General features: G+C 48.9%; 1 protein-coding gene across 3 annotated transcripts in view; it reads right to left on the reverse strand.

Annotated features, from left to right (window-relative positions):
* Nucleotides 1-748: 748 nt before the first annotated feature.
* nhsl1b (NHS-like 1b) overlaps nt 749-13,877 on the reverse strand; it is a 92,838-nt gene continuing 79,709 nt past the window's right edge. For 2 of the 3 annotated variants that reach the window (XM_079180787.1, XM_079180788.1), the window contains exons 5-8: nt 12,658-12,789; nt 7,476-10,796; nt 6,239-6,371; nt 749-3,332 (exon numbers count right to left, since the gene is read on the reverse strand). In XM_079180787.1, the coding sequence (XP_079036913.1) occupies nt 2,654-3,332; nt 6,239-6,371; nt 7,476-10,796; nt 12,658-12,789 (4,265 nt within the window). In that variant the 3' untranslated portion in view covers nt 749-2,653. The remainder of the gene's footprint in view (nt 3,333-6,238; nt 6,372-7,475; nt 10,797-12,657; nt 12,790-13,877) is intronic. The other variant, XM_079180789.1, reaches the window with a different exon arrangement.

Here is a 13,877-nt window from a genome sequence, read left to right on the forward strand (position 1 = left end):
GCGTGTTAAATGTAGGTTTTTATTCTAACTTCATTCCTTCCAGGCTGCCTTTAGTTTCAACCCATATTAGCACACAATTAAGATTAGGGCTGAAACTAGCAATGACTGAAGAGTTGGATCAGTGCAGGCGATCACTATTCTGTTCATACAGTCATTTAGTTTCATTCGTCACTTCATACAACGAGGGTCTTGAATATAAAACGAGAGGGGATGCATTGAGGTGTCAATAGTGTGATCATGGCCGGGAGGAGTTTCTATTGATTCCTGTCTGACAGCCAGATGGACACAGCGTCAGAGAGCACGGCGACTCTTATGAATAAGAGGTGGAGGGACTCCATTGTAAACACTGAGAGGCGGGTCAGTGATGCTGGGGCCCTTGGGAGAGCGAACACTCGACATGCCGATCGGCGTTGAAAAGGCGGCGAGTTCCTGCGGGGGAATGTGGAGAGGCTTCAGTCACGGGCCACGAGCAGGAAGTCGCCTCGCAGTCAGCGAAAAAAAAAGGCCTATTGTGGGCTGAGCCTGTGATTCAGTGTGTGCTAATAGGATGTCCAAGAAGGAGACCGAACTGATGACCCCGTGCGTGCTGGGGTGGGGTAAAACGTCTGGAGCTTTTCCAGATGATGGACGAGTATGGGTGCCATGGCGACGGCGCTAATGAGGCTGCGATTTAGGGTGCTGGGGCTGTCAGATGACCATGAATCACACACAGAGAAATGACACAGAAACCCGCTCTTTAAATATCACCTTGTTTTTTATTACACAGACAGACACAAGAGCGTTAGCGGCTCCACTCCAGCCACTTCTTCTGTCCTCCCATCTTTCCCCCTCTGCGATTGAGACGTTTTCCTGTCGCGAGACAAGCCCGGGCCTGGAGACACACTTTGGTCACAGGTGATTAAAGCACAGGGTGTTATGGCTGTTAGGAGGTTATTAAGTCTCACGCCTGTCACCTCGGTTTATGACTCTTGGGAGACCACATTTACTCAGCTGTGAGCACCAGCGTGGGGTTTGCATGACTCAGGATTAAGGGGCAGTAGAAGGCTTTAGCATAAATAATAACATTATTGCATTTTTGTGTCGCTATAAAGCACCTTTTAAATGAAAAGAAATGGCCTGGTGGCATCAGCGGAGTAAATGTGGCCCTCCTAACTCTGCCCTGTGCCTCCATCAGCTCGCTGGTTTGCCTCTTGATCGTGAACACCGATTACAGCCCCCGCTATGTGAAAATAAATAATCTACAAAAAAAGGTAACCACTCCCTTCCAGCAAATACAGGGCTCTAAAAATGTACAGTCTTTGAAAATAAGTCAAAATGTTACTTAAAACTTCTTTCTCGTATTGTATTTACATACAGGATCATATAAAACTGCAAAAGGATAAACTTAGCAGAAAGGTCAACAGCATTATAGAAATCGTTTAAGCCCTAAAAAAAGCTTGTGGTAGGTTTCGGCAAATTAAGCAACGACTGGGCTGTATGCAGGGTGTCAGACAAGCGGTCACACTCTCGGGTTGTGTTCACTTCCGGTTTAAACGGTCAGCAGTTCATTTCTTCAGCTCTTTGGTGCCCAACGTGATCACTAAAAGTCCCAGACAGTAAAACGAGTTTTTCTTCCACTCTCATCTCTGTCTTTACATTTACAGATTCATACTTAACTCCCGAACACGTCATGACATCACTTGTTTATTAAAACAATCTTTAAAACATAGTTTTTAAGTCACAAACAAAGACAAAGATCTATGCACAATGCAAAATCTACAAACTAAAATTCATTTAATAGAGGGTTTTATGAGCCTTTTTTTTACAGAGTAAATTTGATGTTTTTTGGTTGAGTCTTTTTACACTCTACAGTTGTTTACTTCCTGGCCGTCACTAGGTGACAGCACTGAGCCCTCTGCACTTCCTATGGACCACTGAACATACCAGCTCTGCAAACTAAACCTCTGACCTAAGAGCAGGAAGCAAAAGCTGCCGATAACCGTAGCTGAAGTTGTACTGTGGAGCTGACTGTTGCACCACCTCCTCTGGGTTCTTTTCACAATATTGTGGGCTGTTGGAAGCCAACACTTGCAAACCGTGGTGCTCTCAAACACCTTCCAGAGCCAACGGAAGAGAAGCAGAAGCTGAGAAGATTCTCAAGGCGAGAGCGTCCAGCACGCCTCTACATTCCACTCTTTCCAACTGCCTAGCTACGTAGCACCACAGCAGCACACGTTACGGCTTGTGACTTTTCACTTCCTTCTGTTCACTATCTTATCCTTGTCAAAGACGCTAAAAGATTCCTGCATGTTAATGACATAAAAGTAAAAAAAACAACAAATGGAAACAAACTAAGAACACCAGGCGTAAAAGCAACACCATTCTTTGAACACAATGGGTGAGTCACCAAACGGAGGACAGAGAGTGAGATTCATGGGAGTAATGCAGCAGATACAGTTCTCCACTTCAGACTAAGTTCAGCCTGGTCCATGACGGGGCGACCTCTGACCTCACATCAGCGCCTGACACTTAACTGCCTCAGAGGAAACGCCGAGGGGGTGGGGGCTCAGGAAGGTGTCTCTAGAGGGCCTTCTATTGGCTCCTCTTCCTGCCCCCCTACCTGGTTATGACGAGTGAGTTCAGCTCCTTGTATCTAAGGGGCGGTCCTTGCTTTTTAACTTCTGCTCTCATCAGATAAAGTGCCGTTGGAGTTATTGAATAGAGGGAGAGTCCGAGCAGAGGGTGTGGACAGACTCTCTGCAGTGTCCCCGTACTCGCTCTCAGCCAGCTCGCCCTCGCGCTCACAGATCACAGTCATTGGGCTGCTGAGGATCCGGTTGCGTGCGTTGTACTTGCTGCTGGCAGCAGAGGGCGGCGTGCGTGAGCGCCCGTACCTAAACCCGCTCATTGAAAAGGACGGCGAAGTCGGTGAGGACAGGGCCAAGGCCTCGTAGCGGCTCCACTCATCTGTTGCTCTCTTACCACGGCTGGGGGAGTTACAGGGGCTGTACGGCGCCATCGGCGAGGAGGAAGGTGAGGCCTCGGGGGAGTCCAACGCCGACTCAGAGTATGGTCTCTGGGAGCGAGGGTCAGTGGAGCGGAGCATCTCAGTGGCCGACATCCTGAAGCTGGTCTCTGAGCGGCTGCCCTTCTTCAGGAGAAGGGCCTTGAAGGTGTCGCTGCTGGTGGAGGACTTGCGAAGGTTGCGCTGGATGGAGCCTGAAGGGCGAGGCAAGGAGGACACCATCACTGGGGACCCGCCTGTCGGAGTGAGGGGTGGAGACTGAGGGCTGCTCCCAGCCCGGGACTTGTCCTCCTCAGATTCCTTGCGACCCAGGACCTTGCGCTTCGACCTAGGGTAAATTGTGGATAACCAGATTAATGGCATGCTTGTCATTCTGCAAAGTGAGTGAGTGCAAGCAGGGTTATTGAATTTGTAAAACGTTGAATAACAATTAGATGTCGAACTGATGGAAGGGCAAGTTGAAATGCTCGGGATGGGGGCAGTTTCATCAAATCCAATTATTCAAATTGAAATCAGGCTGCAGAATATGGGATTTCATATAAATGAGCAGGAAGCAGCCTTTGTTCAATCCAGCCCTGTGAATGTTTCAGCGCTGTTGTAGCTAAAAGAATTCATAAAAAAATTGCACTTCAAATACTTGAGTCCACTCAGTCTTTGTCCCAAATTTGCCATATGTCAGCACTGCCCCCAGCAATCATGCGTCACAGCACGAATCTTAAAAGAGGAGAGCATGAGGAGCATTGAGTGGCATGGATGCTCAAAAAATAAAACGAGGGCAATGAGAAGAGTTACATTTACGTTAAAGGAATCCAATGAGTTTTTACCAGAAAAGCTGCAGACGCTGCAACTCTGCAGGAAAGCTCAGACGCGACACAATGAAATTAATCAAAAACACAAACTGGGAAAAGTGCCCAAAGCAGTTTTAATCACACAAGGACGATTCAGCATCGTCTCAACAGGGGGGGCGTATCAGAGTGGTCGACTGCACCACTCAGCCTGCACTGTCAATAACTCCTGCAACCAAAGCATAGCAATAAAGCTGCAACTGGCAGAATACAGGGGATTAGGGCGAGCAGGGGAAACAGCCTTATTAATCTGTGGTCCAGCGGGTTTGCACTGTGGGATTACTGTTGCTAATCCAAAGGTAGCATCACCGCGATGGCAGAAACAAGGCTTGCTAATTTAAGGGAAGGGGCTACCTGCCACTTCGCACCTCTCTAGAAAGGATGCTCCCACCCACTGCATGCCCCCTCTGCACGAGGAGGGAGAGAGGAGGAGAGGGGGAGACAGAGATGATTAAAGGCATGAAAAATTGAGATTCTGTGATAAGGAGAGCAAAAAGGAAAGGGAGCAGTGAAGGACGCAGTGAAACAAAATCCTTAATCCTCAGATTAGATCTACAGAAAACAATTCTTCCATACAGGACAAATAACCTGTAGAGAATATACTTGTGAAGGTCAAATGAGAGTAAAACTGGCCTGTGAGAGAATCCTGCTTTTTGTTTTTAGAAAGACTGCAATTTAGTCTGTTCCCTAAATTCAACCTACATCTAGCGTCGTCGCCTGTGAGCTCCCTCGCCACCGTAGCCCATCTGCATTACATAAGACTTTTTTCACACACATTTACACGTGCATACACTCGCACACCTGAACTCAGTCAACCAAGACGGCTGCATACGGAACTCACGGTTTGTTGAATTCACAAATATACGGCCACAGTGGAGAGAGGCGGTGCTACCAATCTAGGTTATAGAGGTAAACAAGGCTGCAATTTAAGACCCATCGCAGAGTGCTCTATCGATTTCTCTGTTTGTCTTACGTTTGGGTTTGGAGCATCTCCCCTGCAGACAGGTTGTATTTCATGCTGCAGATGTCAGGGCATTTCATTTAGGGTTTTCCAGAGAGATAGGGGGGAGAAGACGAGGAATGTGGGGGTGAAGTGACAATGGTATTGGACAGGTGATAAGGGGAGAGGAGAGGAGCAGTTAGAGAGGCGGCAAGAAAGTCGCCATCGGAAACACAAACTATACATTCAGACATAATGTCACAATCTCTTGATAGTTCAAAACAATGCATCGATAATTTCTCTCTTAAATCGAATGAGATATGATGTTAAAAGCCGATCTTTTTTTGGCAAATGAAATCTCAATTTGAGTTCACTCTTCTTTGCAGCTCTCGATTCTGTCATCGCTGCCCACTTAACAAACATCTGTAAAATGATTCAATATGTCCTATTCTAAGGAGGTGCAATGGAGGAGGAGAGCAGTAAAGAAAGTGGTATACAAACAGTTCCACTGCGAGGTGTACGCACACATGCTTACACAACCCCGTCGTCCAATTAGACTGCACAATAAATCGCACTTGCACACGTGATGCGTGCACCATAAATACGTCGGCAGTCTGTCGCCAGCAGAAATTAAATCCCGTGAAATTAAATCCTGCGATGCTCAAGAGAACTCCGACTGCCGCCGCACGTGACCGTGAAACACAAACTGGCGGGCTGCATGAGAAATTTATGTGTCCTGCCTTTGAAGCACGGGAGCACGTATGCAATATATATCAGTGTGTACAAGAATGGGAGAGATAGAAACAGAGAGAGGGAGAACGACAAATCTCTCTGGTGGCCTCTAACCTAGATTAGGACACGAGGGTGTCGAGTATTTAAATAATGAATGAAGCAACCGTCTTTTTTACTCCTGCTGAGAATGAGCAACGCCAACGTGACTTTACTAACACAGATGCCTTGATAAACATGTGACTACGGACTCATTTTGCTTCTTGAATACGACTCATCACTGACAAGGAACAGGAAAAAAAAAGCCACTCCAGGCTGGGAGACTCCAGAGACCAGCTTGTTTGACAGATGTGTATGCTTGCAGATGGGACGGCGCTGGGTAAAGTTATGACTGAGAGGTGGAGGGCACAGAGGGAGAGGAAGAGGAGGGGTAAGGAGATGGAAAGAGAGAAATCATGGGTTGAAGGAGCTCGGACATCAGGGTGATACATTGTGGTTTATGGGAGGGGGGGGGGGGGGGGTAAGAGGGAATGAGATGTTGACAGAGGAGGAGGGGGGAGGTAGAGAGGAGAACAAACAGCAAACCGAACGCTAGAGATAAAATGAACTAGCTCAGTGGAATAAATTATATATAAGGAGTTGAGGCGGGTTGGGAGTAAAGAAGTTGGAGTAGATGAAGAAGTGACAAGATGCGTAAAAGAGAGAAATGCATCATGGTACCTGTGAATGGCGGCAAAAAGGTCCTCAGTGGTTCGGGGCCGCGTGGGAGTCGGGGTCACCATGTTCTCCTCGGAGGCCCCGTTGGCTGACGGGGCCGGAGACGATTCGGTCGTACTGGAGTAGAACACCTCACCTGAGACAGAGAAACGTACACACACACACACACACACACACACACAGAGTTACAGGAGAGTAAACACACACACTTCAGGTTTACTCAGTGAAACACACACTCATGAATTCAGCATCTAGTCGCATTAACCTGGCTGTCTATGAAGTCTGAAGTGGTACAGAGGAGGTGCTGGACTGTCTCCTTACATTCTCTTTCGGTCTCTAGATATCCTCTCTTTTCTTCTCCTCTTGTTCAGCCTCTCTCTCCTCCTCCTCCTCCTCCTCCTCCTCCTCTTCCCCCTCCTCCTGTCAACCTCCGCGCTCACGTCTGCGCTTCGACTGCCTGAGCTGCTGCAGGCAGTCTCACTTTACGCTCTCCCCATCCTCCCCTCCATCCCCGTACCAGATCTGTTCCCCTCCCCTCTGATACGATAGAGCCCCTCCCTCCCCCCCCTTCCCTCCAACCACAAAAAAGCAGCCCCCCTGTACACTTGCCCCCTCCCTTATCCCAGAGAGAGAAAAAAAAAGGAGAGATAGGGAGCAGGACAGAAGGAGAGAGGGGCTGAGTAGGACAGACTGAGATTAACAGCAAAGCAGAGTAAAAGGCAAAAATGGATATTTGGAAATAAGGATGGATGGCGGAGAGGAGTCGAGTAGACAGTGGAGAGGGGGGGGCAGAGAAAAAAAGCAATGCGGGTAAAATGAAGGGCAATAGCCACAGAGAGATCTCTGCATATGAAAATGTAGAAGAGAGAGTAAGAGAGGATGAATTCAGGAGGCTGCAGCAGTGCTGTCCCAGTGATAAGCCGTCTCTCCTGCGCTATTTTCACAGTTTTCAAATCTCTGAAAGCTTGTGGTTTCAAGTCTGGATCTGTTGCTTTGGAAGGCAAAATGAATTTCACAGTTGCCCGAGGCGCTGGCCGCACAGCAAGCAGGCAGCAGCACTAACCACATAGGATCATGGTAATGAGCTTAACTAATAAGTAAATGAAGATTTTGACTGACACCACTTAAAATTAGGGTTCTCTCTACACACATTTTATTTATGCCTAACTTTGATTTGATGAGAACTACACATAAACTAAACTAAACATAATTAAAAAAAAAGTATTTAAGTCAGACTCACTAGTGTCGTCCTCCTTGGAGCTGATGGATCCAGACGTGCTACTTGTTCCATCTCCCTCATCCTCTCCCTCATCCTCTTCCTCTTCTTGAGCCTCTCCATTGGTATATAGTCCATGGTCGAGACTTGACTGGCTGGCAGAAGCACAAATGTAGGACTCGTTCTGGGTTACTGTTGTTGTTTCACAGCTTTCTGATGGAAGCTCCGAGCTCTCTGAAGTTTCCTCTTCCTCCTGTTGCTCACTTTCACCGTCTTTCTTTTCTTTCTGTATTTGTCTTTGCGGTGCATCAATTTGGTCTTCTGTTTGGGACAGGTTGGTTGTACCCTCATGCTGAGATGGAACCTGTTCATTGATTGGTCGGGGGCTAAATTGTGGGAGGAAAGAGATTTGGGGTTTCTTGGAGACCACTGGGGGCTTCTGTTTGACCGGAGAGCTTCGGGGGCTCTGCTGGGGACTGGGCAATGATTCCCGTCCTTCATCCTTTTCTTTTCTGTTTAAGATAAAGTAACTTTGATCCTCCGCTTTTCCATTCATGACGGCACTATCTGGTGTGTCATGTGCGATACTGCAGTCTAAAGACAACTCTTCTAAGAGCTTTGACACAGGTGATGGTGAGGAGTTGCGTGAATCTTCTTCTGGGGAGTAGTTTGACCAGGGTAGCACAGTAGGTTGCTCCAGGGGGTGAGACTTCTCCAGGGTCTGGGGCTTTAGAACCTGAGCTTCGGTGTGGTCCGATTTGCCGTTAATCTCCTTCTCTGGCCGTTTAACAGAGCGGAGCTGCACCCTCTGCAGCGCCAAAGGTGTGATCAGGGGCTTAGGCGACTTTGAAGGGCTTTTGGAAAGAGCTGGTTTTGGAGCATCTTTCACTGCCTTCACAAAAGACGGGGAAGGTGGGACAAAAGCCGGCAGTGGAGGAGGTGGAGGGGGACCCATGGAGGGGATGGGAGGGGGAGGGGTAGGGGGTGGGCTGAAGCTCCCATTGAAGGATGAACTGGGGTGGATTAGCATGTCAGGGGACGGAAGAGGAGGGAATTCTGGGGAGGTGGAGCAAGCAGCGGGTGGGCTCAGAGTTTGACTCTGAGGGGTGGCTGGTAACAGGGGAGCTGGCGGTGGAGTGCCGGCACTGGAACATGGTGGTAGAGGGGGAGGGAAGGGTGGAGGTGGGCTGAGAGGGGTGGTGGGAGCTGAGGAGGAGGAGAGGGGCAAGGGTGGAGGTGGTAGAGGAGGAGGTCCGGAGCTTTTAAGTGAGTCCGAGGTGTTGGAGGAAAGGGAGGTGGAAGAGGAGGACATGGACACAGAAGAGAGGAGAGAGGACTTTCTCTCGGGCACTTTGGGCTTTGGCCGGCTGCCCGAGGGAGACATGGACCTGACAAACGAGGGCACTGGGGTTCCAGCTGTGGGGGTGTTGGACTGGCTGGAGTAGCCGCTAGATGGGGAGGTCAGCCGGTGCACCCTGTCCGGTGAGGAGGTTGCCAATTTGGGCTTCACTGCCACCCCTCCGTCCTGGCCTGGAGCACCAGGGGCCTGGCTGTTGTTGAGAATCTCACCTCCGTTCTGCAATTCTCCTGGGTGAGCCCCAGCCGACATGCTCTCTGTGGCATGGGCCGGAGGGGTCTGCACCCTCTGATCGTGGTTACGAGGGTAGTCCATGTAGTAACCCCAGGAATCAGCGTATTCCGAGCGCAAGCTGCTGGTTTCACTCTGAGCCGGCGTCACGTGGCATAACGAGTACACGTTAGACACACCGCCACAGTTGGCATTGGCTGCTAGTGATGCTGCAGAGCTACCTGCACTGATACTACTCTGACTGCGTGGCCGGAGCACCCAAGGGTCATCGTAGTCACTGCTCGGGCTGTGAGAGGGTGAAGAAGGTGAAGCCCCTTTCCCTTTCCCTCCTGTCAGCCCCATCTGTAGGCTCTGCTGCAAGCTGGCAATAAGAGTCTCATTGAGCATGGCTCCGTTTGCCTCCTTAGCACCGCCGATGGCGCTAACGCCCCCAAGAGGCTTTTTAACGGAAGTCTTGCGTCTAAGAGAGTCTGTACGAGCTGGTGGCAGAGGAGGCTTCTTGGCCTTGCGGAGGGAGATGCTGCGGGACAGCGAGCGATCACTGTACAAGCTCACAGAGTCTTCCTGATTGGCCACCTCGCGGCACTCGTACATGCTGTGCCTGGTGGCCCGTCCAAGTGCTGCACCATGCCCACTGCCATGGCTGCGAGAGCGCAGGCCTGAGTCCAGGTGCATGGAGGTGTAGTAGCCATCATTGTCTTGGGAATGGAGGGAGCTGGAGTCAGTAGTGGTCCTGGAGGAGTGATCCAGGCTGCTATACAACTGGTTTATAGGAATGGAGCAGCTGGAGGTCAGAGTACGGTGTGGAACCACCACGTTTTCTGGCGTGTCGTAGATCCACTGCTCCTCTGGCAGACAGGATGGAGGTGTGGGCGCCAAGGTGCTGTGGCTGTGTATACTGCTGTCCGAGAGCCCTGACTCGCTAGCAGGTTTTGCGACATCCGGACCACCATCCTTTGGTGTATGAGTGGGGGTAGAAGTGGCCAAAGCTGGGCAGGTGAAGCTGTGGGTAAAGGCTATTGGACTGGAGAATCTGGGGTCAGTGTTGGTGGAGGAGGCCCGACTGAGCGGTCGAGCTGTGGGGTAAGCTGAGGCTTGGGAGTGGGGGAGCTGACCGGAGGTGTTGAGGGTAATGACCTCAGAGGAGCTAGACAGGGTGGCATTGGGGATGAATGAGGTGGAATAGGCAGCATGTGGGGAGACTACACATGCTGGACCACCGCCCCAATCACTGGCCTGTGTCCCCCTCACCTCCTGAGACTTAGGCCGAGGCAGGGTGCCTGTCCTCGGGGCATTTCTCATGTGCACCACTGTATCATCAACTTGAAGCTTGCCAATCTGCCTCGGAGGCGTAGTTTGCTGCTGAGACCTGATGGGGGTGCTGCTATAAATGGGGTCAGCACTGAGGGACACCCTGGCTCCCTGTCGGGGCAGACTGTGAAAACGGGAGAGATCTCTGTTAAACTGAGGCAGCATCAAGATCCCAGAGCTGTCACTACTCGAGACGGAGATACTTCCGGTCGAGGAGGAAGCAGAAATGCCGGCCATTTGAGCAGCGATTCCCTGTCCTCTTTGAGCCCGGATTCGTCTCATGGATGGGGGTACAACCTTTATTGCTTCTGTCTGGCAGCCGGAGTCTCTGGTCTCTGAACGTCGGAGCATTGAGTTGACGCTCCCAACTCTACCCAAGGTGGAGTACTGTCCCGGGATGAACATGGAATGCGGCCGGAGCTCTCCTCCGCCGTGTCTTTTTGCTGCTGTCAAGTGAATAAAGAAAATAAGATGAACACGTGATTGATCACAATACGGTGTTTCCTTTTCTTGCACCACTACCTTTCTCTTTCCTCTCTATAACTTCTTCAGCAACAATGCTTTCTGCTCTTCTGGACTGTTAAGATAAACTGTGGTCACATGGAAGTTAATTAATTTGATTAGCTGTACCCGTCTCATGCGCTAATAACTTCTGGTCTTCTTCATGAAGGAGGAAAGGGTATGAGGGAGGACAGAGAGACTCCCTCCTATGCTTCCCCTCCTATTATGGCTCTGGCTCAGTCCGATAGAAAAGCAAACAATACCCTGAGGTCCAGGACAGGCAGCTGACAAGGTAAGGTAGCCAACAAACACACACATACATACATACATGGCCACAAACATATACATGGTCATACACTGTCATACAGGACAGAACATACAGAAAGCTATAGAGACAAGGATACGCAGAAATGCAGATATCACAAAGACACACACACACACACACACACACACACCGAACATACCGGCTTGTAAACAAACAATTTGAAGAACGAGTTGTAAAACGAGAGACGATCTTTAGTGTGTCTCCCATCTGTGGTGCCTCTCCTGTTGATGCTCGTATCCCAGAACATACACTCACTTCCCTTTCTTCTCTCTCTCCCTTCTTGCCGTCTCTCTCTCTCTCTCTAAACCACACATCCACTCTCTTCCTCCTTTGCTAAAAGCTGGAGTGACAGCTTGGCTGCTGTTGCTGCTGCTGCGATAGATTAAGCTGCAGGTCTACTTCGCAGGCAGCTCTTGTGCTCGGAGAGGGAGGGATGAGGCACTGGGACAATTACCCCGGCCCAGTAATCATGACATTCAGAGGCTGTCGTCAGCTGGTCACTAACCAGACTTTGAAGCTCCTTTCCGATCAGCAGTGGGGATCTTATCACACAGAGAAATGACATTCTCCTTAAACACTGCTGCTGTCCCACAGCTCAGAGACGTGTAAATAAACATCAGCCATGCGGTGCCGTCAGCACAGCACAGTGTCAGCTTAAAAAGCTTAGTGTTCGCTTAACACCCAGCTCAGCTCAGTAGGGGACCTCTGAAACTTAATATTTGTCATGTATCCCTCATCTGTTTGGAGGGTTTGAGGATGATATGTTCTGAAAATGACAAGAGTGATGGGGCCTTTTTCGGTGTTTATGATCAGGGGCCCATTGTCTCATAATCGGCACATGTTGGTCAGTAAAACACACATGCGACACATGTTAAAGATTATCAATAAAGCCCCAGGATTAACGCTCATACACATAATTAACACACACAATTCACGGCAAACGAAACATTTCAGACGAAGGATTATGGCACAATACGTCATTTAGAATGGCAAACCCTGCACTTAACTTCTCTTATGTGACATGATTTTCCAAGAGGCAAAGTCTAAAAATGAGATTATGAGTGCAAACATTTCTAGAAAAGGAAAAAGGGCAAAATGAAAACCACTAAACTACTGAAAAAGGATTTCACAACTGGTTTCTGGTTGTGGATACAGTTAAACGCAAAATGAGGACACTTGGTATGAAGAACTGAAACAGGGAAAGACATAACATCTGCAGGGCCTTGATCCAACACTGTGGACTTGCATGTGTCATTTTCTCCCTCTGAATATGACTTACTAAGACCAATACTGGTGGGGGGGGGGGGGGGGGGGGGGGGGAGTTCAATCTCCACTCAATGTCTACGGTTATTGGATAAAAGCATAAATCTATGGAGGGTATATGGTTATTGGAAGTATAGAAAGGAGGGATGCTTGTCCAGAGTGTTGGTACAGGTCTGTGGACAGTAGAGGGCAACATATTGCCCCACAGTGATCCATACCTAGCTCATGGTTGAAGTTGTCAGGCAGCCCTGATATAGTCTTTCTGCGTTTGACCTTCTTGGGCCGGCGGGACACGGTGTCAGTGTTAATGAGGGAGCGCCGGACACTCGCCTGTCGGTCAAACACTGCCCCTGGTAGCCGGGAGGGCGAGAGCAAGGCAGGCGGACACACACACACACACACACACACACACACAGGCAAACAGCAGTCGGTTAGTTGGAAGGAACAAACTCAACAACGTGCAGTTTTTTTTCCAAGTTGAACATGCGACATCAACGAAATAGTAAAGGGTCAGTTTTACCAAGTTATTAAAAAAAAAAGTCTCAACTCCCTCTAGTGGTATCTAGCCATACAGATATAGATACAGAGTGTTTTAATTGACCAGGTGTTGAGGTATCTGTCTTTTACATTTTCAATACAATGTAGGTGAACGGAAACCTGTTTGCGATGCTCACAGCACTGAAAAATTACATGTTCAAAACTGCTGACAGGGCGGTCTGTATGGGTATCTTTCTATAATTACGCGTTGCTGTTGATTTTCTTCATGTAACTGTTATCACAATGCTGTGAGCTTCACCGATAACATTCGATTCTCCTCCATTTCTTTGGGTGGAGGCAGATGTTTCAGGGGCAAATATCTTAACTTGGGCAAATACAACCAAATGTATCTGTCTTGCATTATACCACCAGAGAAAAGGGACCTGACCCTTTAACTTTATGATCCATCAGCCAAAGAGCCTGAACATTTTACCTGTCATTACTCTCCAAGCACAATCATTAAAACAGAGAAAAAACTAATACTTTTGGCTGATGGTTTGTGTTAATCCAACCCTTATTATAAGTCACTGAGCTGTAAACATATGTGTAAGATTTGTGAGATAGTCGGTAGAGTGCATGCTCTTATCTTCACACACATGCACAGGACAGATATGTGGGTGAAGCATACACACACACACACACACATACACACAGAGTCATTCATTCCTCTCAACATCCTTCTCACTCTCTGTCCAGCTTCCCTAAAGGAAGAGTTTTATCTTGCTGGGAACTGCTCTTCCTGCTATTTGGCCAGCTGGTGACAGCCTGCAAGCGTTAGGGAAATATAAATTGATATGAGGGCGGATGGTGTCTATCACATTCCCCCTCAGAGTGACAGAGAAGTCCCAGATCTCCCTCTTGTGTCTGCGTTTCCTCTCTCTTTCTCAGTAATGTAAAGCGA

The sequence above is a fragment of the Pholis gunnellus genome (assembly GCF_910591455.1).
Source record: "Pholis gunnellus genome assembly, chromosome: 19".
In the NCBI taxonomy this organism is placed as follows: domain Eukaryota; kingdom Metazoa; phylum Chordata; class Actinopteri; order Perciformes; family Pholidae; genus Pholis; species Pholis gunnellus.